Below are 27,952 nucleotides of genomic sequence, written 5' to 3'. Positions count from 1 at the left end.
ACACTGGATGCGCCATCGGCAACCGGGATTCGGCCAACACTGGGTCATGATTGGCTGTTCGTCCGGACTTTCGACCAATCAGACTTGGCTTGAGGCCGGACCGGCAAGCGTCCGGGTTTCCCGGCCGTAGCAACACTTGAGTGCGAGCGGTAATGAGGGATCGATGGATCCGTCACCAGGGGTTACATTTTTAAATAGGTTAAGCCTTAGACAAAGGCGAGGTGCAACTGGAAGAAACAGCGAAGAACGCTGTTGCAGCGCACATGAACCAAAGTAAGGTTATATTTGTTATTAAAATCCTACGAAACATTTCATGAACTCCCCATAGGTCACAAAAATGAAAGATCGAAAAGTTGTGGTAATAATGATAATCGTAAAGAGGGATACGTGTGGAACCTCGCCTAACAGTGGGGGAATTGGGAAGGGAGCTGCGCGTTGAAGGCAGTAGCCTGAATTCATGAGCGCCATTGAAGATGCGACTGGGCCATGTTTTCACTGGCTCTAAACATTGATGTACCCTTCTCGTGGTCCCCATCCAGAAAGACGTTAATGACCAGCGCATCTGAGTTTGCTGGTAGTGGCTTTCATACCTCGCTGCCAAGTCATTGTCTGACCACTTCTGGCTTGTTTCCACCCTTCACGTGTTTGTGCGAAAAGAGCCCTTCGCGGAAGTCGGTCGACCGACATACGCAGCTCATGGCCAAGCCAGCGCAACCTATGCGGTGTGATCAGTTCATCTATCGTGGTTGAAATGATTCTTTCGATACCATTCGACGTATTTCAACATTTGCTGATCAACTGTTCCCATCAGATTCGGGTAATGCTCCGAAGACATCGATGGTCAAATACTGAAAGTCTGACGTTCTCGGCGCGCAGCGGCCAGTTTTCTGATTATTTAGTAATATGGAGCGCACCACAGCATTGTGGTGACAGAGAAGCTGATGTCACGCCTACACCACAGATGACTCAGGTTCACAAAATCTACTCTGGCCTTTCCAATCCGGATGGAAATATTACTTTTCGCGAGACCACTGAGACTAATACAACTGCCCAGGTAAACAAATTTTTCTGCTACCTCAATCGGTTCATCCGCAAGCGTGAGGCTATGGTTCGAACCCACCCAGTCTTGCAGTAACACTTTACACTTTGCAGATGTGAAGCGCATGCCAAACAGTAAGGCGGAATTATTTAGATTACTTAATATTGTTTGCATTACCACGGAATTACGTCTAAGAAGAGCTATGTCGTCTGCATATTTGATATCTGTGAGAGGGAGGACTTCGCGCCCACAGGCATTAGAGGGTGGTGATGAGTCTTCCATGATCGTATCAGTGACGAAGTTGAAGAGGAAAAGTGAAAGAGGACAGCCCCGTCTGACACTACTTGATGTGGTGCACTCAGATGACAGCTTCCTGCAGACCTTCACACGGCCGCGGAAATTGGCTTACAGCCCCTTAAAGAGGATCAAAATTTTATGAGGGACACCTTGGCTCTATAGCCACTGCCATAGTGTCTGACGGTCCACAGAGTCAAAGGCCGCTTTCAGATAAAAAATGCAACCATTGTTGGCTTCTTGGAGCAGTGTCGCTGTTGTAGAATCTGTTGGAGGGTGAAGATATGATCGATGCAACCTCTTTCAGGACGGAACCCAGATTGGTTTTCACGGATCTATCTCTCCCTGTGTTCAGTCAACCTTCGAAGGATAAGGCCAGAGAGCCACAGTTAGCAGGCTGATGCCTCTGTCTTTTCACACGGCGTCCGCGTGCCCTTTTTGAAGGTAGAGATAACTGTCGACATGTCCCATTCTGTAGGCATCTTGTCTTCCTTCCATATAATATCAATAAGCTTTGTCAAATGGGTCACCGCTTCTTTGAAGAGGACTGGATACAGACAATCCGGTCCTGGTGCCCTCTTACGTTTCGGTTGAAATATTTCGTACCTTAGTTCTTCCGTCGCGCGATCAAGATTTACATACCATTCGCCCGTATACATCATCTCCACAGGCTGTTGCAGGAGGCCAGCTGAACTGCTCTTCCAAGTGTTCGGCTCATATTTTCAGTTGACGTTTTTGCGAGTGAATTAATGAGCCACCTTTTTCATCTATCGTTTCACTGACCGTTGCTTTCCTAGGGCCAGTCAATCGTATCAGTTGATACTACGGCAGTGAAGCATCGGTGTTGAACACTGATGTCATGCTGTCGATGATGATGATCAGTTGTTAAAGGGCACGGCTGTTTCCCGTAACAAAAGCCCTCTCTATCTCCCGAGCTTTCGATCTCCACCAGAGCTCTCGGTCTTTCCTTAGACTCTTCACTATTTGGCGTTTAAGGGATTTGCTTGTACTCGTTACCTTCTGGTATTGGCTTTCTTGGCATGGATAACGACCTCGACGACATATATTGGTCTTGTGGTCGAATTGGAGAAGTCAGACAGACAGTACTGAACGCCGCTAACATAACTCCTGTCATATTGTACGCGCTTCATCCACATGCTCACTGCCACCACAGTATTGTTTTACTGTGGAGAGTTGTCGGGCTAGCTCAGATGTATATTGTTTAGCTGTGGCAATTCTTCGAAGACAGTGGATTGGCATGCTTCTCGCTGACTTGCAAGGTCCTGAAGGGAAACAAACTCTCAGGCGTGCACGCACCATGGCGTAATCGGAATCAAGTGGTGTGCCCCAGAAGGAATGACAGTCTTGGATTGTGGCTCTCCACCGGTGGCTGATGACCACCTGGTCCAACTGGGTCCACGGTTGATTTGCAGTTGGTAGCCGCCAGGTTACGCGGTGCGAACGTTTATGTTGAAAGTTCTTACTCTCCCGAAGCAGTTCATGATCAGCGTACAACTTAAGGAGTCCATCTCCGTTGTCTGTGCGGCGAGCATCAACTCTGCATTGACCCCCCAAATGTGATATCAAGGAGCTCAGATGACCTATTTGAGCACTCGAATCGCCTGCAAGGATAAAAATGTCTGCATTTTGCTTGAGGAATGAGTTCGGATAGCTCTCGATAGAAAGTATTCTCTGCATCAGAACTGCAGCCTGTTGGGGCATAAGCCGACATTACAAACAGGCGCCTCTTTTTAGGCCGACAAGCATCGAGCTTGATTGAACTGGATAACTGGATGGCGCAAAGACGACTGTTCACTGGGATGCAATCCAGCAAAGCGCTTTCAATTCCGGGACCGAGTACAACTCCTACGCCATATATTCCACGAGTCATCGCTTCTAGGTCACTGGACACACGAAGGGAGAAATGTGGAAGAGCTGAGTTTATCCTTGGCGTCCTGAGGTGCATAACAACGCTCGGGTATAGTATGCGTGTTTTGGAGACACAGCATGTATCAATTTTAAGGGCGTATAAGGTCTCAGAAAGCATTGCTTGTTTGCCAGGTTGACAGAGTACGGACGTTAAAAGATCTCATATGGAAAATAAGGGTGTTATTTTGTTTATCATAGACAGCGAGGAGCGTAAGACCCTTCGGGCAGATAACTGAGAGTCAAATGATCCAGCGACGTTTGCTTGTGCGGTGGGAAGGGGTTGGGGAGGGACATTGGTGGACACCGAACTGCTCGGGCAAATGGTACTTCCCGGTTGCCCAGGCCGAGGAAGGGGATTTGGTTCAGGTACCCCACCTTGAGCCTCTGACTCAAAATCCTGACTCACGAGGCGGTGGGAAAATGTAGGGTTTTCATAAAGGAAACTACTCGCAAGGTTGCTGGAAACTCTTCGACGGTCCATGACCGGTTTCGCCCTTCTAACGATCAAATGTGATCATGTTGTGCAAATACACGTAGTCAGTTTCAACGCTGGTGTTAGTCGCATCACAGAGAGACAAAAATTAGTAATCGTGAAAACCAAATTGATTTACAAATGAGTGTAGTTCTCGAAAACAGTCCAACTTGGGTTCAAGTAGAACGAACGTATGACGGAAACTCGGCGACTGCGCCTACCTGGTGAGCCCCAAGAAGGGCGAAACCGGTCGTGGGCTGTCGAAGAGTTTTCAGCAACCTTGTGAGTAGTTTCCTTTATGAAAATATACTGCGATATCTCGAATATCGTGCTGCCAACTGAAACATGAGGCGGCCCGTATGCAGCACATCCAGTTGTAGAATATACTGAACGAGAGATTCAGTTGAGTCTCTCGTGAAAACCAAATTGATTTGCAAATGAGTGTATTTCTCGAATGTAGGTTTTTGTTAGGATACCCTGCCTGAAGCACTAGTGACTCAACAGTCTGACCTGCTCGGCTGCAGGGGGTTGGCCTAATCTCATTCCTGATGAGGCCGCCCAAGGCCTTTTGAGCAGCACCGGACACTTTGGTTTTAATAGTCTTTCGACCATATTGTATAATGCGCCAGCGGTCACGGTCAACCGTTGGACGATCGTAGTGTGCAGTTTTTGGGACCGACCTCTAACCCGTCCTTACTTGGGGGAACGCAGCAGCGCTGCTTCCATAAATAGGAACATACTGGTCGCCTGGGGGAAACACCCTACTGACTTCACACTTCTATCACAGTAGGACTTTAACCCCAAGCCGCCTCGTAGCACAATTACTCGTAGCACGGGGTCTCGCTGCTCTTGTCCTGACTGTTCCCATTTGGTCTTCCTTGCATGGTTGTACCTTGTGAAACGAAGTTCTAGCCAGTGTAGCTCGCGGGATCATTGCAGCGCTCAAGCTTGACCACCAAGTCAAGGTTGCAGCTTAAGGTCGGGGCAGAGTATCAGCCCGAACAGTTTCCGCACATTCTCACAACTTCTCTCTCCAAACAAATCCCTAGCTATCTGGGCCCAATTAACTTCTCGATCCTCGGAGGTACTTAACCTCCTGATTTCTGACAGTTTATCGAGTTGTACGGTATTGCCGAGCTTCTGATAGCCCAGTGCAAATTATTAGCTATTAACTATATCCCAAGGGCACGTTGGTTCCAACTGCCAAAGTTCCTTTCCCCGCTAAATGCGAGCGTTAGCGATGTAGCCGAGCATGGTGATGGCATAATGATTTGGTTCATGAGACGGAGTAGCTACTAAATGAAAGTGATAGCTTTGATGCTTAAGCGCCACGGAGTTTCGCATCTCTTAGGGTTCCTAATCGTGCCTCTTGTGGGCTGTCCATGAGCGAACAATTCAAGCTGCCTTTTTTGTGAAAAATCTGTCTTCGACAGGCGAATGTGAAAACAATGTATTCGACTTATTCTTGTAGCAATTCTACTCCATTCTTGTAGCGGAATGACCCAAGTGGTTAGGGCGCGGATTTACTGACCGGAAGGTCTGTGGTTCGAACCCGACCTCTGCCACTCGACCCCTTGTCTAGACCTGGGCGACCTGACAGTATCCCAGCCCTCGTGCTTCCTCCGAGTGGCATGGCAGCTATGCACCGGAAGGTTGTTACAGCTGAACGATTATATTATTATTATATTATTATTTAGCAATTCCACTCTTCGGATAGGAACTCTAAGTGCCATCAAATAGCAAGAGTTATCCTTAAGCAAAATGCGATGTAGTTTGATTCATTCTGATGATAAATGGTTGGCTTATTTTTTTTCTATCCAGCTCTCTTACGTCTGACAGAATTGGAAGCCTGCAGTTATCCCTCACAGTGCCACATCACCAATCACCTGAGACCTCACATGATTGATGGCTGTCTATGTTGAGCTCACTTGGTTCGCCTGGTTACTTATTTTGTGGGTCATATTCACATTCTTTGTGACCGCTTATTATGTGCTGCGATATTGTTGGAACTTGTCACGCTCACTCTTTGGCGCAAAGATCAGCGATGCTCAGGTATCATCCCCAGCTAAAGAGAAATCTTCCTGATGACATTCATCTGCAATACCAAACGCATTTGGTTCGTAGCACGATGTTCACCTCTCCCTCAATGCACCACAGAGTCCCAGAAAACAGCTGTCAACCATCCAGGGATTAACTGGTGACCTTGATCGATTACTTCTGCAGCCTCATATTGTATTGATCATCACTATTCATTTGCATTTTGAGCATTGTTCAGGCAGCTGAAATTCACATCTGTACCTACCCGCTTTTGTTGATCTACTGCGAAAAACGGTACACCATTTATGAGCATGATAATCGCCCGTTCATTTCTTACAACAATTGGATGGTCTTGGAGTTAGACTTGTGTAACAAATGAAAGTGTATGATCTGTTGAGGGAATTACTCACGTGACATACTGTGGTTATGTTCTGTCAGTCTTTAGATGTCTACAGGCACAAATGAGTAGGCTTGACAGCCTTGTGAGAAGGTAATCACGGCTGTTTACCCAACTTTCGCAGACGGCCTGTCGAACCAGCCGTTCAATACCAGACACATACTGTGACACGGTCGCATGGGGTTAGATAACGACAGACATATCACTAGATTCCATGAGAGTTTGGGGCGGGCCATCTTCGCGGCTTCCACTCAGGAGGGCTTCTCTAGCTGCCGAATAGAATCATTACGATGGCCTTGTTTGATTTCGTCTACTTCCCTGGAGTTTTCTCCATAGAGTCTACAGAGGCACTCTAGGACTTCGGTACTGATCTTACGCAATAACTTCGATCTAAGATGGCAAACTCCCACTATATAGCAGGTATCGGGCTTAGATGTATAAATCCTGAGGAAAAACTTGATTTCGTGAGTTCCATAAACAGTCCACCGGATGGTTCCGCCTAATGGGGCGGATGTAGAAAAATCCGTCTCGCGCGCTGTTCACTTGTCGAATTCACACTGCCACCAACTGCGCTTACACTCGTCTGCCAATCTCATTGGGATCCCTTCATTACCATTTCCGACTGATCAGCTTATTACTTATAAATTTTTGGATATTTTCAGAACTTCAGCTGTATTGAAGTACAGTTCGGCTGCCGGAATTATATCGAAATATTGGTAGCCGGGGTGTGTTTTATTGGTTGTTGATATGTTCGCCGAGCTTGGCAGTTGAATTGCACTTCGTCACCATTAAAAGAGACATCATCAGTGTGCAGATGATGATCCACTAATTTGTGACCAGAAACATTCAAGTTAGTCTCTAGCATCGCTGAAGAGGTAATCAGTGCAGCTGTTCTGTACTCAGTGAAGATTGTTGGCGCGCCGTAAAACTGTAGACGGCATCTGTCATATTTATCGACATTTCACCAGCAGTAAATACTACTTCCTAAGTGCCATACGACCACGAGGAAAGAATGTCCCAGTGGAGTGGGAAAAATAGGGACTGGGTTATTTGCCTTGGAAAAAAGATAGAGAACGGTGCCTACATCGCGGACCACCTGGGATTCACATCGGTGTAAGACGCTGTCAGTGATATTGATCCAAACAGCTCTTGCAAGCCCCACCAAACACGATTCAACACAAACTAGTCACACGGAGTGGCGATAAGCTCACAACTGAGAGCGGTCATGTGCCATTTTCTGTGGGCTTTCGAACTGCATGGACCGTGACGAAGAGGGCGCCAGGATTTCATAGCTCAGTTTGATAGTAGTCACTTCATACCGGTCCTTAACGAACCTTTCTCCAACAAAATTTCGGAGTGGAAACGTAGTACACGTCCTGGTCATGTATTGCGCATACCGAATCATTGCCAAAGCATACTGTTTTCCGTGCCCAATTCGGAATGGCGCAAGCAGAGTGGTGGTCGACTTTTGACTTTGCAGAGGGATATGAAAACGGCCACGGAAAGTCTAGGTACTGTCGGTGCAACTCGAATTCCAGGGAGTGGATCGCGTGATCCCACAGTTGGGACGCTGCAAAATATGGCTGCTAATCGATGTCCATGGCGTTTTGTTGTTAGTTTCTTTTCGGAGGGTCTGGGAGTATCGGAACAGCGGGATGATTACGGGAGACTAGTGCTACATCCCTTCACCACCCGCTTTTGTTCTTTTTGTCCCAACGGAGTTTTGAAACAAACTGTGGCTGTACTGCGGCGGGGCACCAATGGTGAACACCGGTGTACTGTCCATGATGGTGATAATTGTGATGCATCACCAAGTATTTGTTCGGGTATTGCACATTGCATCCTGTCATGCTGCGGAGGCATCGACGATCAACGGTTTGAAGCTGTTTATTGGTTTCGGGTCGGATGGGTCGTGAAGTACGGACGCTCTTACAGTTACCCTGTACAGTGAGATTCGTTTTTGGGACCACTAATGACACCTTGATAATGCGTTTCGTAAGCCTACTGATACAACCGCGGCCTATGCTGCTTTGCAGTTCGATATAGAGGTCGACAAACTCAAGGTTGCTTCCTCTGAAGTTTCAGAAGTACACGGGGGAACTGAATACCCAGGACCAACCGGGGCACTGTTGGTTATTATGTACCAAAACTAATTATGTCCGCATATTCTATTTAGAGACTAAAGAAAGTCGGGTAACTATAACATATCATCTGCGTCTTTCGAGCTTAGTGGTTTTTCTGCAGGTGCGATTCTCGGTCCCTTGAAATTTGCATTCCTCAATGATCGGTCGTTGGTGGGAAACATATACCTTCATATGGTTGGGAGCATCGTCTCGCGTACCGCTCTGTAGCAGAAGGCTGTAGCAGCAGATTAGCTTCATCTGTCTGAAACATGTTCGCAATTGTTAGCAAACAGTGTTCTCCCAAATAGGGACCAGTCGTGGGACCCGGTCAAACCGGTCCCTCCCTGGAGGGAGGTCCCCGTTGGGAGTGGTAATCCGACTCCCTAATTTCGTGTGACAACCAAATGGGACTTCATTCGAATATTCATTTTCATAGGGACTATGTTTTATTCACTGTTTGTTTTCAACTGGGTAGCAAACACGGGCTGCTCAGTTTCTTGTGCCACTCTCCATGATATGGGAATCAGACTGCCGTTAACTGTCGTACATACATACTTCGGACAGCATATAAGCCTTAAGACTGACCTATTTGAACTTCAAATGCTCTGAAGTGTTTGTGGCGTTAACTAGAAGAGCTGGACCGCCTGTCGCTGAGCACAGACTCGACCTTATGTATCATGACTCTGTATTGCACACGAGCCTTAGGACCATCCACTTTACAGTAGCTTCATTCGTCAAATTTATTGGGTAGTATCACGACTGCGTACCTGAGACAGCTAGTTCTTCGGCTTTAGAGATCCTGGTTCAACATAGCCGATCAAAATCAGTTTCTATACTGAACATTTTAACAAGTAGCCCTTGTTTGGTGATAGCAGAGTCTAAATTCCTCGGTTTCGCCCGGGAGGGTTTGACAGGGTTCGTGAGACCGAGGAAATGTGCCCACTCTAGGTGAAGGGAATCCCTATTCGGAGGAACAAATGGAGGCGACCATTATAACCTAAAAGACCTCATTAGAGCAGAACACAATAACGCTGATGGGAGGACATCCAACTTGATATACAGATGAATTCACGGCACTGAGGCATACGATTAGTTCACAGAATGAGAAAAGACAAATTCACAGACGATACCTCAAGTTGGAAGGAGTGAGACACGCGTTGACAGTTAATCAAACGGTTGTAAGTAATCTGCCCGGCGATCTGGACTATAGGCCGTACTATATGGTTTCTAATATCGCCTTTGATTAGCTCGCTAAAAGAAAAGGTCCTGGATTCTTTTCCTACCGAGTAGCTGAAAGATCTTCAGTGTGTTCCGTGATGCGCAAGCCTCCATTTCTTAAAATTTCTTGGTCCACCACACCCTGTCCACACAGGCGACGTTTTACGCTGATGTCCAACAGGTCGCTTTTAAGACAGGCTTTGATTTGTTGGCTTATTTAGTGGTTCACGAGGTTTTTGGTTGCAACAGTTCCTTGGATTCAGCCAGAAAATTTCATGAAAACCCACACCACGAATTCATGCATGCATCGGAGGACAACTGTCAGTCGAGAGCACTGAATCGTACCATCGAACTGATGAGTACAAAGGCGTCCTCTGTGCATGTGCACACTCTTTGCAATATGAAAAAGCCTTCCCCAGCTAACAGACTATTGAAGTTGTTATCGGATGTTTTTTCGTTGATGACAAACATTAAAAGGACGTCTGGGGCTTCATTTCACCTGGCGCCGTCACAAAGGTGAGGATGGTAGCCTCCGGGGTTGTATCAGAGGAAGGTGGATTCCGAGCAGGGAGGGTTCATCATCATCAAAGACAGCAATATCAGTGTTGGCACTGATGCTTCACTGCCTTGAAAGATATTTTTAAGGGACCGATGGAAGCTATCTTCGATCCAGCTAAAAGGGTTCACGCGAAAATGGACTGGGCCGCCGAGAAGAAAGCCTCCACGTGGACTTCGATTGGCCAGTACATTAGGAGGTGGCCAGGCTGAGAGCAGGCGGTGACGTTTTTCTGAGAACCTACAGTATTGTTGAAATTCCCAGTGATCAGGACTATATCTGAGCTCTCCGAGCTGAATAAGAGAATGGACATTTCTCGATAATGTCTTTCACTGAATCGGAGCTACATTTGGGGGTGCATTGGCAAAAACTGTAAATACAAAATGCACAGACGAACGGCAAAGAAGCGGATGTTTGTGGGTATTCATTTAAACAAGGAAGTACTAGCGCAGGAGCTGAAAACTGCACCAACACTGGCGGAACTATCTACCGCAGTTGGAGAATCACCTAAATTTTTGTCAGTGCGTCTGGACAGCGGAGGTGGTGTAGACGGTACGGGTAATCGGTTTCTGAAGTGCAGCAAACAACTATCGATCAAGTGTCAAGATGGCGTTCAAGGGCAACCTACTAGCCAACTCGAACCTGGATGCGCTGACAACGGGAGTATGAGTGATCAATCAATTGGAAAATGTTTGAGACCGATGGGGAAGTCATCGTTTCAGAGTATGAGTGGTTGTTTGGCGGCACATTTGAGTGGTGGTGTGTAATCAGTCAGCGATTCCAGAACGGTGACACTGACTCTAGAATGTAATGAATTCACACGCCGAATGCGTTCGGACGATTTTGTGAATCGAGGTTTTGTTCATCTCACATCAATAATCGTATATATGATAGATGAGTAGACAGGATGAATTTTGGAGTCAAGGAAAGGTCGTAGGTGTGAACGTTTATTTTGATACACACTTCACGTCCAGGATGTTTGTGTGCACTGAAACATCTTCCACACTGTTTACAAAAAAATGCTTGACTATCGACTCAAACAAATCCTGAGGCAATCTGCGTGGTGAAACTCCTTCGAGTTTCACGTAAACATCAACACGAATGCGCAATTTATTCCGCACGCTCAATCTGTTTTTCAATCAAGAGGAGAGCAAAGTTTGGAGATTGCGCCTACCTAATGAGCGAGTGGCTTTTGCTCAATATTTCCCACTAATTCGGACGAGAATAAGCTAGAGGTACACATAGGTTTTGTTATGAAGTTCATCTTGGTGCTTCGTAAAGCCTCACGGATGTTTGAGTGTCGACCACTCTCTTAGTGAACTTACAAACGGACATTTTGAACTGTAAGGGAGAATGAATGTCACAGCAAAAACTCGAACGTTTTCCCTTAATTATGCACGAACTTGAGTAACATATACTTGAAGGGATCCGAAGGTCGGGAATAAGGAACAAACATTTTCATGCTCACATGTTACGTTTATCGAAAGCAAAAAAGTGGGAGCGTAGAGTCAACGTGTGAAGATTTTAGGTTAGTAAAATCAGCTCAGGCGAATACACAATTTGGCGAATGTATAAAAAAAGAGAGAACGCTACACAAAAGCCCAGCAGTCGTGTAAAAATAGACGCAGGGGCACCATCTGTGGGTTTGGAAACAGATTGCCTTTGTGAATGCGAGCGAAAGACGAGAGATCGGAAAACACAGGTGTGGATGTGCCGCCGCTTGTGTACAAAATCCGGTGTACACATGGGTGGTGCTAGGAGTCATCTGATTCGCTTAGCTGATCCACAAGTGTAGGTTGTTCCTGCAAACTGATCCTGACAGTTTTTATCGTGTGAGGAGGGTCAGCCATCAGCATGTCCGAGGATGTTGACGGTTGGAATAGATAGTGACAAGGCAGGAGCCATAGGTAGACTGGACCTAGAAGGAGAACAACGAGTTTCATGTGAAGAATAGAAACTTACTAGACAAGCGGTAGTTGATTTTAAGGGAAACTGGCGGGTTGATTACAGGAACAAGTTTTTCCCCTCTCTGGTACTTCAGTTACAATACGACTTTGTCTCATCACAACGTCACTATCGGGTTGCCGAATAAACTGACAGCAAGCAAGGCGAGTTGTAACAATCGAATCTATCAATAAATCTCAGTGTGAGTCAGTTACACTGCTGATCAGTCTCTCGTAGTCCAATCGTTGAGTTTTCAAGCTACTGACCGGTAGGTTGCAGGTTGAAAACTCCCAACTGGAGCTTCGTAAGGATGCGTACTGCTGGTGATCACCTACCAGGCTAAAATAGCTGTACAACAACAAATGAGCCTCGCGTTGGACTGTGCTATAGTAGGCGTTTTTTGGTACTCAACCACTGAGAGTTGTGTGTTCAGTTTAGAATTTAATACACTACAAATAGATTAGCGGTCTCGGTAGTATTAAGCATTACAACAAAATAATGAAGAAGGTTCTTAAGGTGGTTTGCCTGAGAGTGATCAAGACCATCTGACGTGTGATCTGTGCCTTACAGGTAGCCTAGATCACAACGGCCGACGAAGGGCTTTGGAGTTGAGTTATCCCCATCAATAATAAGTAATAATCGTTCCGCTGTAACACCCTTCTGGGGCTAAGCTGCATGTCACCCGAAGTAAGCGCGAAAGCTGAGCTACTGCCTGGTTGCCGTAGAGGTGCAGAGGTTGGGTTAGAACCACGGACTTTCCAGTAGTCAGTAAGTTTGCGCCCCAACCACCGAGCCATCACGAGCACCCATACAATTTAGCGTGGATTTACCAAGCACTCAAAGTTTGGTACATATCTCCAATCTACGGCACTGGATTAGCTGGAACCAAGTCAATTTCCAAAAAAAAACCGGTTATGGAAACTGATGCATACGTATCACAGATCCACGATCAATTTTACTCGTTTTGTGTCTACACTCTGCTATCCCAGTGCAATTATTCTGTTTTGTCCACGGGAATCGGAAGAAGTATGGGCCTCCAGGTTCGCTCTTCAGTAGTTCATATTCCTAACCGCAAATACCTACAACCGGCGACTTTTTACACTAGCTGTAACGTAACTATGACAGTGGGGCGAGTTGGCTCAAGTGGCTAGAGCGCGAATTTACTGACCGGAAGGTCCGTGGTTCGAACCCGACCTCTGCCACTCGACATCCCCTGTCTAGGCTTGGGCGACCTGGCAGTATCCTAAACCTCGTGCTTCCTTTGGGTGGCATGGCAGCTAGGCACCGCTACAGCTGAACGATCCGAACTACGACAGTAAAACTTCCGTCAGTCACGGCACAATCAAAGACTGTTCAGTAGCAAGAATCATGTCCCAAGCATAATGGAACAAGCACGTACAGTCAGACGATTTATTTGTCAATGATCGGTCGAAGTGAGTTTAATTTAGCAAAACACGTTTATTCAACTGAACCCACAACAGAATTGGTGTTGTAGGGGGCAGGTAAAGCTCAACTGCACGATGAACAGCGCAAGTGCAGTCGTTGTGACAAAGATACAACAAGCGCACCGAATCATGTGATCTTTTTGATGCAATTTAATTGAGGAATGATAAATGCCACGAGGAACTTACCGGTCCCAAAGACTTCTTGGAACAATGCACGCTTCGAAAGACGCCGACGAAATCCACCGGCTTCCATGTCGATTTCACCACGGCGTGTACGATTCTGAATTGATTCGATCGCTGTTTCGTCCTCTACGATCGACTTGTACTGAGTGTGAGGGCAATAATATTGATATATATATTGAATTTGATGAGAGATGGGTCAAACTGATGGTTTTTCGGAGTGAACAGACCATATGCTGTCTCCGAGTTCCCAGCCGAAAAGGACAGCCCGGGGTCCCACCGTCTACGGTCTGGACTGATTCTTTGATAGGACGTGCATTTTACTCGGGATATTCTCTCTAACTTTAAATTGATGTGAGAACAGTCATTATGATATATACCAATCGTGACTGGAACTCCAATGTTAACCCCAGGGTTTCCGTGGACGATGTTTGTGTTGAATTCCGGCTAGAAAGGTGACATATTCGACGTATTTTGTTGTCTGGTTGATTGTGACTGTGGTAACGGACTGCCTTTTATTTTCTGTGCAATGGCCCGGCGTCCTCGTGTTTTGCGCACCATCTTGCGACAAATAACTTTCACTCAGGAGCACCAAAAACCTTCTGTACTTCCCCAGAAGGTAGGCATAACTTGTCAACGAATTCCCACTAGAGTCCGCTTGTTTCTTCTGTCAGCCTACGGAAAACTGGGTGCTATTGGTTGGCCAGAAAACAGCCATGGGTAAACGGAATTAACTTAGCGATAAGCTTTGTACACTTCCTCACATGTGAAAGCTTTCTTCAAGATAAGGGATAAACCGCAATCAAGGTTTCCATCAAAACTCGACTTCCTGTGAACGGAACTGGATAAATTCTACTCGTGAAAGCAAGACCAGAACTCATGACAATATTGCTTTCATCAAACGGCTCAATAAAACCGAAAATTATTCTAAAAATGGTCATGACAAAGCCGTGGGCACACTATCGTTGAAAGAGATTTTGAGGCCATTTTCAGGTCTCAAAACCTTTACAAATCACTTCAATACGTTCTTAACATGGATAGTAAATTTGCACCGACAACCCCCCATCGCTAATTCAGTTTTAGGTTCGCAGACTTTTGTGCAAACTTTGTGCTAAAACGGTATACGGGGCCTCATTAGAGTGGAGGAGATCAGGACTAAAATTTGGACCCGAGACATAGCTCGGTGGTTCACGGAGGAACTTAATGATCAAAGGGCCCATGGTTCGCGCCTAAGCTTGGTGAACATGACAGTATCGCAGTCCTAGCGCCTGTTTCGAGTGGCATAGAAGCTAGACACCGAAAGGGTGTTACTTTGGACAGTTCAACATTTGAGGGACAAGCGTGAGAGGCGTGAACCAGAGCGTGGTTCTGTCAGCTCTTCTGCCCTCCAGCCAACTCACGACAGTCTGGCGATATTAAACACTGTAGAAGACCAACCGTACACATTCATATACTTAGTAGGTGCTAATGTAGAATCAAAACAAGCTCCGAAAAGACCGCTGGATTACAGTGTGCTTCAACCGAACACAACACCTGCTTTAAGGCTCAGCTGATCGATGCTCAGTAGGTGAGGTATTATGGCTTATCAGTTACCCCACTGCTTAAGCCAATAGGACGTGTACCAACCGGGGTTTAAGCAACAGGCATCTCTGAATGAGAACTTAGAACAGTGAGGCCATCTTCAAAAACAATAAGCCACAGATTTGAAGACATAGTTATAGCAGACGCAAACCAGTCAACATTTACAGATAAAAGGTATGATGACATAGACTGAACACATGAAGTCTTGTGATAAAAAATTGGAGTGGGTCAGCTCCAGGATGACCTGAGTCAATACTTCTTAGGCACACAAAGCTGCTTGCTGTGCTTCACAGAAGTAGATAATAGCTTCGTGCTTTTGTTGCACAGCAGTATTCGAGAAGGGTCGACTAGATGACCTGGCTCACACATGAGTCACGTGATTTGTGACTCGGTTGTAATCTGCCAGCTGTACCGTCTGTAGCACCTTTTCTGTTGAGGGTCCAGAAACCTGTTGAGAAAGGTGCCCGTCCTATCTGCCTCCGTATGTTCCACTGAAACGGCAAGTGAATCGCGTGCGGAAAGATGACCAGAGACACCCTTGAATTAAGTCCTCAGATTGCAGACAACAAACTCAAATGAGCGGCTGAAACCGAGCGATTCCGTGCAGCTTAAAGTTTGGTCTCACTTTGCTAACAGTGTGATTACCCTTGGGCGGTAGACACGATGGAAGTTCTTGCTTAAAAAACAGTCCTTATCGCGTCTGAGACCATGGGAAGGGTCATAAACCCGTCTGAGTAGACGTTTGTGATCAGTGTCCGTTTCAAGAATGCACTTTGTTCTTTAGCTGGCTGGGGCCTGTGATTTGTATCCGCCTGGGTCGGTGAAACGGTGTTTCCTCACTCATATACGACTGGTGAGAAACTGGACCACTCTAGGCGGATTTACTGCGGATCGCAAGGTTCAACTTGGGCCTACAGACACGGAAACAACGAGGAAGGTTAAACTTACGTTCGACTCGACCTCGTGGGTAGATATGATGTCAGAAAAATAAACCAAAAGCATAACCAGAGGTAAAATTTTGAAAAAAATGAGAATATCACATAACTGTATCCGTTCTATTGCCAAAAATGTCTTCCAGTGTTTGGGAAAGAGGCTGCCCATCAATCTACCTGTAAGCCGTTTCCTCAACACCAAAACGAATACTCTGTTAGTAGACAGTTCACCTGCACATCTACTGAGACACCGCCCTCACAAAGCTGATCAACTGCTTCTCTTAAGGGGACATTAATAAAAAAAAGGGACCAACATTAGACAAAGTTCAAAGATTCTTTCAAACAATGGAGTGTTTACAACTTTCCAAGTGGGAGCAAGAGTGTTCACTAACCAACGAGGAATTGAATTTCGCACACGTAGAATCGATCACAATGACAACTAGCTTGTAGATTTTCGGTTAACTCCGCATTCGTGCTGTTTAGGTTCCAGGTGCCTTTCTCAGCGGGTTTCCCAGCACTCACCAGACACTGTGCAGCTGGGAGATAACAACGATGCATAACCGGAGTCACCAGTTGGTGGGACCCACATCTTAATCGTAACGAATGCCCCAGAAACCATCCAGTCACCAGCTTGAGCTCTCTATGCACTTCGGCATGATTGGTTCAAAAAAGCTCCCTGCTTCGTGAGCTCCACGTACACTCGGGATTTACCGAGTAGCGGTCCATTTGCAACATGTTGTGCAAAACTTTAACCCTTCTTTCTTAGTTTTGCACCGATGGTTTTGCAGAGTTCATTTGTGTCGAAGCAAATAACTATGTATGATTCGTGTTCTCCTTCAGAGATCTTCCGTCGTAGGCCGGCATGATTTGATCACGTGAGGATCCAAAGGAATTCAGCTCAAATGCATGTTTTTCTATCACAAGTCTTCGCATGGGAAACCCAGAATTGTTTGTTCTATATGCCACGAGTAAACACCTGACTTTTCCTGACACGGGGAACAAAATGATCAGAACGATTGACTTCAAGAGTGACGGTTACAAATAGCATTGATTCTGGCATGGTATATATTTTTTTCACGTTTGTGATTGGTGTGGAGGTCGATTACGGTGGACTGGATCTGTACCCTTAAGTGTCTAACTTTGAGCTCTGATCAAACTGTTGATCGGCTACTCGAGGTCGGATGTTACAATCTCCCACTACTAGCCAGTTTCGAGTGTGCTCACGGACATGCACTGAAAATGGTCCTCAGCAAGGATGTGACAGCTGTGCGATATTGTTAGGCTTTCCAGTAAAGACTAAATTCACGTTTTTGGATAAACTGAACTTTGGCATGTACTTTTTGCCCACAGGTTGTAAGGTCATGCTCCTGGAAATGCAGTCACTGAACACACCACTTACAATCTAAGGAGGGGAAACTCGGAGTTGTGGAGCGTTTTATGACAGTTATTAGTTCCGATTCTAAGGTTGTTGTTGACCTTGTATAGGGCTTGGCAGTGCCTCCATGGATCCAGGCTGTGTGATACAGAGTACAGAATAACCACGAAGTGAATGAACACTAACGAGCGAACAAGGGGGAAACGTGTAACAACATACTGGGACCAGTTCATGAACAATAATATCTATAGGGCACGACAGTTCCCCTGTGGCCAGACCACCTGAAGTGACCGATCAGAGTAAAGCTTCTTTTGAGGGTTATTCACAGGAGGACAAATACTGTGGCACACGGAGGGGTTTCGGCACAAGAGGACGCCAGTGCAGTTTGAGCCTGGTCAGTCTATCTACAAAAACACTTAAACAGACAGATGGAATGAGCACATAGATCGTACTAACGACGAAAGTAAGACCAGAGGTTTCCAGTTATCACAACTTCATGTGAGAATTACGTATACGTTGACTGTAAAAAGCTATCCACTTGGACAGACGAAGAAGTCGATGCACAAAGGCCAGAAGTGCACCGTGTGAGAAAATAGAAAGCCACCGAAAGCGTGCATTGGTCCGTCGGTTGTCACCCTTAGCAAAATGTGAGGCTGTTGATACTACCTAAAACGGGGGATATGGTCTTTGGAGGTTTGGGTTCAAACTGGTGATTTCTAATCGAAGAGGATGACTAATACATCTCAAAAACTGGGACACAGAGTCAGTGAAGCGTTCTTTCTTCGTAGTAATGGGAACATCACGAAGCGATCGCTTGACAAAGGTTTGTTTTTTACATTGAAACGGAGGGAGGTCAGTCCCCTTTTGCGGGCTCCTCTTGGAGCTGGCCTCTTATTGAACAGGTACAACTGAGATCGATTACTGTACCTATTCTCATAAATAAAAACGAAAAACTGGGTACACCGCCTTACTCACTTGATCAGAAAAGATGGCCAGTACAAACAGTCCGAACAGACAGCAGATGGCTATCAGAATCACAGTATGCACTCTAGATTGGGCGGAAAAGAAAGAGAAATGATGGAAGCTCGTTAGTCAAAGCGATCGGCATGACAAATGATGTCCTGTCTGAAAACATGCCGGCTCAGACGTCAGTGTATGCTCGAGAGGTTGAAGCAACTGTAAAAAAAACGGATACGACAGCGGATTGAATTGAATCAAAAAGTAAGAGATGTACAGTATAACATGACCGACAGCACTGTAGTAATTCCCCAGGAAAACTAGACATGGGAAATGAAACCTCTCTTGAAGAATGAGTTGTTTTTTTGGCGTCGGCACTCCTCACCAGAAGTCATACTTTTCAGCAGAGATCTATACTCGCCCGAAGAGAGAGCAAGTATTCCTCATTAGTACTGAGTTTGACGCCACTTCCAGTAGAGGTGCGACACCGTCTTTAGTGTACCATGTGCTCTACACTAACCTAACCGCTAATGATAAAGGAAGATTGAAAACGCAGTTTCGGAATTGCAATAGGCTGAAGCCCTCGCAAATAGTCGTTATGGAGTAGTTGGAAAAACACTATAATCTGATTTACTGCTATGATTCTCTTTTTTCCTCTGCGTTACGAAAGCTTCGTTAGGCAAAGTGACTAGGTTGCAGGATTGGTTGAACTAATCAATAAAATGTACCCTTAACAGCAAATTTAATCAGTATTACGTGTCGCCTGAGAGTTTTTTGTCACTTGGCCGCTATCAAAAGGGAAAAGTTTAGGAATGGAATCTTCGACCTCCCCGGATTTGGCAAAAACCAAACTGAAATCTTTGGCCGAACACTACGGTTCAGCGAGAGTCTTTGCGCTTTACACAAACGAAACCTTTGCAATGATCAAACTTGATGAGGTCAGTGGTTTTCACGAATGTCCCTGTGAATTACGTGACGTAATTATTTGTTTCCCTATTCCTCAGGCTAATTCATCACCCTTCCGGTGACTGCTCAAGTTTCAAGACTGAACTGTTCTACTTTATACAAAGTCGACTCTACCTCAAGCGTTTTTCTATAGACGATTTGTTCACATTCATTTCTGGGCTTGTTGTTGAAAATTTGTCCCAGTTTGAACTGAACACATTTCTCCCGCTTAATTTGTCCGCTAGCACACTGCCCTTCGTGTGACATTCCGTGTTGCTAACTACCCAAGGTTCAATCCAGCCGTAAGCCTTTCTTTAATTCTCCTCACGATTTACTGTTAATTTCCCATAGAACCACGGTCTACCTACCTATACTGTCTGCCCACGTTTAATTCAGTATATTGTTCACTGCCCAATTGCGACTACTGAACAAACGCAGGTGAAGTGCGTAGAATTCGGTTTCGCCGCAATCATTGCACAAGTTAAGATATATAGATGACGTTTTAAAATGTTCGTCACCCCACACTTAAGCGGTATACGCTAACATCGTCCATCTCATCAGTGTTTAGTGAGGTCAAACAGCAGTGCACAAAAAGACTCGACCGAATAGCAGCTCAAACAAAAGTCAAAAGCAGACTTCAACAAAGTGCGCACCTAGCGAGTTTAACTGAGTGATAAGCAAGAATGCTTCGGTATTAAGACCAGCTAAGAAGTATGGTACCGCGGCTGTCAATCCATATCGGCGGGAACATTTGAGAGTGGGTGTTTTAAGCACAGTCAACATTAGGGTAGTGTTCCAGAAGAGAAAACGATGCGCACAGTAGTGATGAACTGAGAGGTGGCCCAGTTGAAAGAAATGGGAATCGAATGGAGCGACTGCACTAAGATCTACATAGTAGAGGCAGTTAGGGGATTACACATCACACCTGGCGAGCGAAACAGAAGAATGAATAAACCAGCCAGACGAATAACACTCGTTGTTCAAACACTTGGCGGGATATTTAGTAGACAGAAAACACAGATTAGACTGAAACTGTGGAAGTTTTGAGGTAGGGACTGGGAGCCACACCAAAGTTACTGATAACAGAGGCAGTGAAAATCGCCAGCAACCTCAGTGTGAACTGGTGAGTGTGGAGAGCAGTTTCGAATGACACGAGTTCACACGTGACGGTGTGCAAGTACCAGTCAAGGAGAGCCACTAACAAAAGTGATTTACATGCAAAGGTAGAAAGACCAACCTGGAAATCTCAAGTAACTCCATTCCGCCAACCCAAATCACCAAAACTTGTGAACAACATTCAAGAGGGATCTTCACTTCAGGTGATATGAACCAGGATGAGGAAACTAAAACCTGACCCACATCAGTGTAAGATGCATCACAAGCCCATCTGTCTGATCCTCACCAACTGGGCCTGCTGTCAATGAGATATCCTGTCGATAGGTCCACTGACTGTCTTAAAACCCGACTAACCTTGAAACCTAGACAACTGGCCTCTATAATATTTTGTCCCGTGAAAAAAGAAGCCCATTAACAAATCTACCGGCAGTTTTCCGGAAGAAAGTTAAAACCCTGCTTAACTCTACAGTTCAGACTAGTATGCAGTTGAACATCTGTACGATCAAGAGTCTTACCTGGCCAACAGGTTGTTCATTTTTACTGATTGCGAGTGTGTTGCGTATGGTATTTGCTATTCACTCCAGTAGTGAGTCATATCAAGCCCCCACCCCACCCCTGGACAAACAAGATTTGTGACTGAGTTAGTTCAGCAAACAACACTGATTGTGGAAAGGTTGTGACTCAAAGAATTGATTTTGATAGCAGCATACATGTGTTGGCAACAAACAGAGTTAGGCCGTTCCCACACAGAACCCTACAGACCTGAAGCACCCCCAAAACAGCCATCAAACAAACCAATGGAATAAGAGGCAAACAGACCACAACGCAGCAAAAATCACGATCGGTCCTACAATACCAACTAGCCAATCACATGACAGGATATTAGGTACTCTTCAAAGACTACATAAACGCAGCTAGGCGCGGAGGAAGCACCAACTCAACTGAGCACTGACGATGTCTCCTCGACTGGGGACGAAACGTTTGGAAGTCAAGTGCCAAGCTCGACATTCCCACTCTACCGCTTCCGTGAGAAACGCTGACAAGTGGTCATCATTGAACAGCACGAAGCCAATTTCCTTTTGTCTGGGGTCATAGTATCGGGGTTATGCAACTTGGATATCCGTATGCCACAAGAGTGGCAGTGTTACGCCCACCCCCGATACCGGCATTAGGCGCGTGGCTTAAACAAGTATGCCCATAAAATTATCAGATATACATGCTCTCAAAACTGTGCAATGAGCCCATACTAATTGGCGGAGATTCAGTTAGCAAGTGTTATGCAACTGGCTGAGTATGCAGCGGGTCCAACAAGGTGACATTCATCGTTCTTATCGGTCATCAACCATGCATTTCTTGAAGATCTCGTAACCGACTCCTAGAAACTTCTATGTTGAGGTGTTGAGGTCCCGAGAGTCAATATATTTCCCCCAAAATGGTGAGCTTGTAGGAGCCAAACTAACAGTCTTACAGAAATGCCCTGTGAAGTTCGGTGCATCGATCGCGTGCCAGTGAATGGAAAGCGTCATTTGCCTTGTAAGGAGCTGTCAGCTGGGCATATTTGGACAAAATATCGTTGCACATTGCACTATGTGTCTTCGCACGACGGTTTCGACCCGTTGTTTTCTACTTTCGTTGAACTAGGTCAACACGGCAGGTTGAATGGCTGTAGGGTAACTGCTTTGTTATAGCAGTTGGTTCCGACCTGTAGTTTTCACGTGAACCTAATCGCATTCACAAGAGAGCGCGAGATTCAATGCCACGTTGAAGAGTATACATGCGTACTTCATTTGCACTTTAACTGAGCTCGAGATGCCTCAGTGGTTAGGGCACGATTTTACTGACCGGAAGGTCCAGGATTCGAACCCGACCCCAGCATATTGAATGAGTCTGTCTAGGTGTTCCGACAATATCCTAGCCCCCCTGCTTCTTTCGAGTAGCATGACAGCTAGTCACCGAAGAGCTGTTACAGCTGAACGCTTATTATATCATCATTCCTGCATCCACTGAGTGATCCAGCCAGAACACTGGAAAACAAACGGGGCTTGGAAAAGTCTGGAAGGAAACATGATGATTCGGTCGAAGTTTATGCAACAGAGTTTATCAGTGTCATAGCAGACAGCCCAATCCATTGCGGCTTGGACGCTCTGTGATGTAGTCGGTGTGTTCCAGGTTCGTAACTAAAAGCATGCATGTGGTTGAGTTGCATGTTGCCCAACAGACTACGTCGTTTCATGTGAGCAGAGCATGCGGTGTGTGACAGATATATACACAGAACTATCTCTGGTCTACACCTAGTCATTGAGATAACTGCCGAGTGAGCCAGTCGGTCGAACGTTTTCAGAGAGCATCAGCTGACTGTTGAATTCCGGTAGTTCCAAAGTCTTAAGGAGTTCACACACAACAAGCTACAGAGAATCTTGAATGATTTGGGACCCCAAATGGCGCATTAAATTCACCAGATATTGAATTAAATCGAATGAAGATATCAGATCTGCTAACACGACTAACAGCTTTGGTGTCTGAGGGTTTTTCAACACCTGGAAAAAAGTTAACGACAACCAGTTAACTGCTCACAGAGTTGTTTACATCCGGCTTTTGTGTGAAGGAGCTAAACAAGTCTCCTGAACCACGGTCAAAAATTGAGGAGAAGAATGCGGGAAAATCTGCTGCGTGAGTCGCATGATTCAAGTACCCAACGCAACGTACTAATCAATCAGTGAACGATCGAACATGACTGTGTCAGCCTACGACCACATTGGAACAGAGTTGCTTCACGAACCGAGCCGCCGTGTCCAGCAGTTCTGCGGCACTGAGGTTATCAGTCGAGGTTAAAGGGCAATCTGAGCTAGCCACAGTGATTGGAAGTCATTCCCTGTAGCACCCAAAGATGCATCTTTAAAAACTCTTTCTTTGATTGGCTGTTATTTATCGATCAAACTACACGGTGTCACGTCATTGGCTTACTTGTGCATGAGGGTATTCGCGGCTTTCTAACGTGCGATGGTAGAGCTTTGGAGTTCAACATATGGAGGAAACATTCTCTGATTGGCTGTTATTTATCGATCAAATTACACGGTGTCACGTCATTGGCTTATTTGCGCATGAGGGTACTCGCGGCTTTCTAACGTGCGATGGTAAAGCTTTGGAGTTCAACATATGGAGGAAACAGTAGCTGATTCTAGTGTTTCATTTGACGATCTCGTTTAGGTTAACAACTGGAGTGCCACGAAACCAAAAGTTCTCTTTCGTGCGCGGTTCCTTTAGAATATATGGTGGCTATCCGACGGGTGAGGTAAGCCTGTAAAATGGTAGGCCTGAACCAATGCAAATGGCTTCAAAATAAACCGAAGTCTATTTGGAAATACGGAGACGAATATTACATTTAGATGAATGAGTAGACCAGAAGGTCTGAAAACGGGCATACAGGATGACGAATGCTCAGTTGGGAGTTTAGTATTTGACCTGGATCTACCGTGATGCGTCAGTGAGTTGAACTCAAAACTAAGGGGTCCGAATGATGTCAGCCCTAAGCCGTTACTCGGAGCTAGCTGGCGAATCTCATAGAACTGCTCTGTATGTCACAAATGTACCATGGTTGCGGTCCGAACAAATCATTAACAGGGTAAGGCAAACTAAGGGTGAGGTCAAACTTGGATTTTAGTGCTAGGTATCGACGTTTACCGATGCAATTTTAGTGCTGTGCGTTGGGTCTGAAGGGGGTAGGCTAATGAAAAAGCTTCGACTTCAGGGGTCCTTTGAAGAACAAATGAAATGGGAGTGAAAGATGATTTAGGGGAAGAGCAATTGTAAGCAGTTCCAGAGTTAAGATCCCATAGCACAATACAATGATCCAGGCGAATTCGGTCGTACCAGAGAGGTAGTCGCACTACGGGGGATTGAGTAACATAAGACCTGCGGCGTCATGTATCCACATGACTGGATTGAGCGAATTGTTGTATGAAACGGCCTTGGGTGGAAGGACTGTTCAGCACGAAAATGATTACGAGTGGGCAACATAAAGATCCGGCCGGAATCGCGATACTGAGGCCCCGATGGATGCCACCCAACTCGTGTGAATGTTCGTTTTAGCAGATCATATTTAGACAATTCGACCAAGCACAATAAAGTTGACGGCAGATAAAAAAGTAAGGTAATCGTTCGGTACTTGGCTGCCGCGCCATCCGAAGGAATCATGATGGTTGAGAAATTGCCACGTTGCCCAAGCCTAGACGGAACAAATCGAAATGCAGAGGTCGAGTTCGAACCGCGAACCATCCAGTCAGTGAGTTCGAGCCTTAACCTTTGAGATATCCAGAGCGTAAAGCGATAGGTACGCTTCACGTAAACTACCCTTTTGAAAATGCGGTGACATACTAACAAACTGCTCATTAGTGGCCAGCTGTATCCAAAGAAGAAACTAACGGGAGACAGTAGTACGTACTAGCAGTGTATTTTAGTTTCGCAGTTGTAAATATGTGCTATTATCATCTAAACCAGGGTCGGATTGTCTTTGTTTTGGTTCCCGAACATTCCATTGCAAAACACCAGCGTCTCAGTTCGACTGTGTCTTTTAACCTGAAATCTTCCTTGCAAAGGTAACAGAATCCCCTCTAGATGTGGATGCATTCTCGTTGGATAGGGAAACAAATGAGCACCATCCCCTACGTCTTTCGTACCTGTTTAGCGAAAAGTTCCGTGGTTTTTGGTGTTTCCAATGCCAGACGATAGGGAGTGTGATGAGATTGGTCCGGCCAACTGCAGTTCACGCCAAAAAACAATAATCTTGGACCCATGAAATCGAGAAATACTGGTGTACCAGCGAGATGTGCTCACGTGATTACCATTCGAGTCTATCATTTTCAGCGAAAAAGCAACTTTCACGCCGGCTAACCAGACTCAAATAGTAACCAAAAAGAAAGACAATGGGAATATTGTAACGAAACGGGCATAGCGTGTTGCGTTATCCTATTGCCCGGCTAACATCGCTCGAGCACACATTATAACTGTATTGTGTGTGTTCGACATTGCTGCATTGTTGTACTGTTTATCAAGCTAGACCGATTCGTCCCGACAAGAGCTGGATGATAGCGTCGGTCGTCTTTTGTGACATTCGATTTGTAAAAAGCACTGTGATTTCCCTCTCTGGCAGACAAATTCGCCATTCTTAGAAGTAGAGAGTCTCTTGTATCGGTATGGCGAGTTAGTTCCCATAAATAGGAATTAAGTAGAAATATCAAGACTGTCTCGCAAGGCGGAAGGGACCGTTTTCTCTTAGTGCACGTCCCCATGGACAGAGTGCCACGAGGCGCCCGTGCGAAGAAGCACGATACTGTAGACAGAGGACGAGCAGATCCGACCTAGAGGCAACACACTTCTTTGGGCTATTGTTGGACGCGCTCATCTCGTGAATTCCCACCTGTCGAAGTGAGGTCACTTCGCAACTTACTTACTTTCTTACTGTTGTGAGTTACAATACCTTTATTCCATCCACTCTTGCACGAGTCTATGGTTTTTGCAAGATATTCGATAAATCTGATTTGATGACTTAATTAAAAGTTGGTTTCCTCGTGCTCCCACTGATCCGTCTTTGATTTACAGTGCATTGTTGTTTTTCTTGCATTTGGTTGCCCTTTTGTGGTTTCATTCTTTTGTTCTATCATCAGAAACTAAGCGAAATCATGCAGAAAAACGCAGACGACAGAGGACGTCGCCCTGAGCTGTCATGAAAGGTTAACAAACCAGACGTCATGCCTGGTGAACGATTCGACTGTTTGAAACTACCGGTGTAACGGTGGATGCTACTGATTAGGCATGCGAGTAGTATGTGGTTTTCTCGTAAATCCGCTCTGCGTCCACTAGAAAGTGGGATTTATTACGGAATTGGGGAATTGCTTTGTAGCATCCGTTTGAGTGGTAGTCAATGAATATCCAGGAAAGTTCAGGAAGACGCGTGGAAGAAGAAGACGGATATTCAGTTTACAAAAACAAGATGCATATGAGAGTTTTGTATTCCTATCCAATAGTTTTTAACTGTTCAGTTGGTGTTTTCTAATAAATAACACCGCAGCGAAGGCCTTCTTCCTGTGCACCGGTATTTCGACATTCTGGCATGTCGCCTGTCAACGACGGATTGAGGGGACGAAAAAGTGTGGCGTGCGTAACACAAAGAGCCAGTAAACAATCCAAAAAGGTATCTATCGGAATACAGGACTCACACAGTGGCGGGATCGGTTTCTTCCACATCTTTGTGTATGTCTGCAGACAACATCGCACGGCACACGATCACCAGGATAACTGCATAGAGACAGAGGAGGCCTGAAAATGGGAGAGGGAAGTGCCACAGGTTGAGACAAATAGGGAAGAGAAGCTGCAGACGCGAACAAAATCCAACTCAATAATGAGTTTAAGAACTTTCAGAGATTCGGAGTCATAATCACGACTATGTCCCTGAGGGTCATCGTCATCGACAGCATGACATCAGTGACAAGTGCCACAGGTTGAGACGAATACGGAAGGGAAGCTGCAGATGCGAACAAAATCTAACTCACTAATGAGTTTAAGAACTTTCGGAGATTCTGAGTCATAATCACGACTATGTCCCTGAGTGTCATCATCATCGACAGCATGACATCAGTGTTCAACACCGATGCTTCACTGCCGTACAACCATGATTTATTTGAAAGAATTATTGTAAAGAAAAGAGTAAAGGTGGACGGGGAAGGGATTTGGTGCTCGCTTACCACAATCATTCCGAGGTGCCTACACCTCCAGACATTCACTCAGGAGATCTGGATAGAAACTGACAACAAGAACGCCACTGACATCGGTTGGCAGCCACATCTTGTAGTGTCTCCAAACAGGCACAGTGAGGATAACGCGGTCCCCATCCTGGAAGGCGTGTATTACCGACAGCACCCAAGCGTTTCGTGACCTTTTTCATACTCCTCTGTCAAGTCAAGGGTTGGCCACCTCTCTATTTACGCCACTCTGAATTGAGCATGGAAAACAGTACTCTCTCCGGCAAACGATGGTTCCCCCAGTGTAATACGTAGGAAGCGATTTTCTGTAGGTTCGATTAGACAATGGTTTGACTCCACTTAGGAAGACGGGGTCTTGGGATTTGCAGAAAGTTGATGTCCTTTGACTCAATACACGGTGTGGTCTACAGCAAAATTCATTATATAGCCTTGAAATAGCCGCTCACCCGCAAGATGCAGTCATCGGACATCTATCAGTGTTGTTCGTATCCGCGGCCTGGTTCAGCTGTACCGCAAATGGTTCTGCAGCCGTCGGGTACCAGCGATTGACTGGTCATACATACGCGTTATCGCTCTAAACTTCTCGGTCAAATGCCACTGGATCAAAACAATCGCAGTTAAGATCAGATTTGTTGTCCTCTAGGCGGAACCCTT

At 45.7% G+C, this 27,952-nt stretch overlaps 2 protein-coding genes across 2 annotated transcripts in view; one reads left to right on the top strand and one right to left on the bottom strand.

The window, feature by feature from the left end:
• Positions 1–2,464: 2,464 nt before the first annotated feature.
• The window catches only part of T265_04643 (hypothetical protein), a gene marked incomplete at both ends in the record, with an annotated part of 48,361 nt that continues 22,873 nt past the window's right edge, over positions 2,465–27,952 (bottom strand). The window contains 4 exons of the mRNA XM_009169425.1: positions 2,465–2,955; positions 13,641–13,779; positions 18,498–18,570; positions 26,756–26,855. Coding sequence (XP_009167689.1) covers positions 2,465–2,955; positions 13,641–13,779; positions 18,498–18,570; positions 26,756–26,855 — 803 coding nt within the window. The remainder of the gene's footprint in view (positions 2,956–13,640; positions 13,780–18,497; positions 18,571–26,755; positions 26,856–27,952) is intronic.
• Positions 10,449–27,952, top strand: part of T265_04642 (hypothetical protein) — a gene marked incomplete at both ends in the record, with an annotated part of 22,443 nt that continues 4,939 nt past the window's right edge. Inside the window, one exon of the mRNA XM_009169424.1 lies at positions 10,449–10,824. Within this exon, the coding sequence (XP_009167688.1) occupies positions 10,449–10,824 (376 nt within the window). The remainder of the gene's footprint in view (positions 10,825–27,952) is intronic.

The sequence above is a fragment of the Opisthorchis viverrini genome, assembly GCF_000715545.1.
Source record: "Opisthorchis viverrini unplaced genomic scaffold opera_v5_78, whole genome shotgun sequence".
Classification (NCBI taxonomy): domain Eukaryota; kingdom Metazoa; phylum Platyhelminthes; class Trematoda; order Opisthorchiida; family Opisthorchiidae; genus Opisthorchis; species Opisthorchis viverrini.
This window is presented reverse-complemented; position numbering and strand designations above follow the sequence as displayed.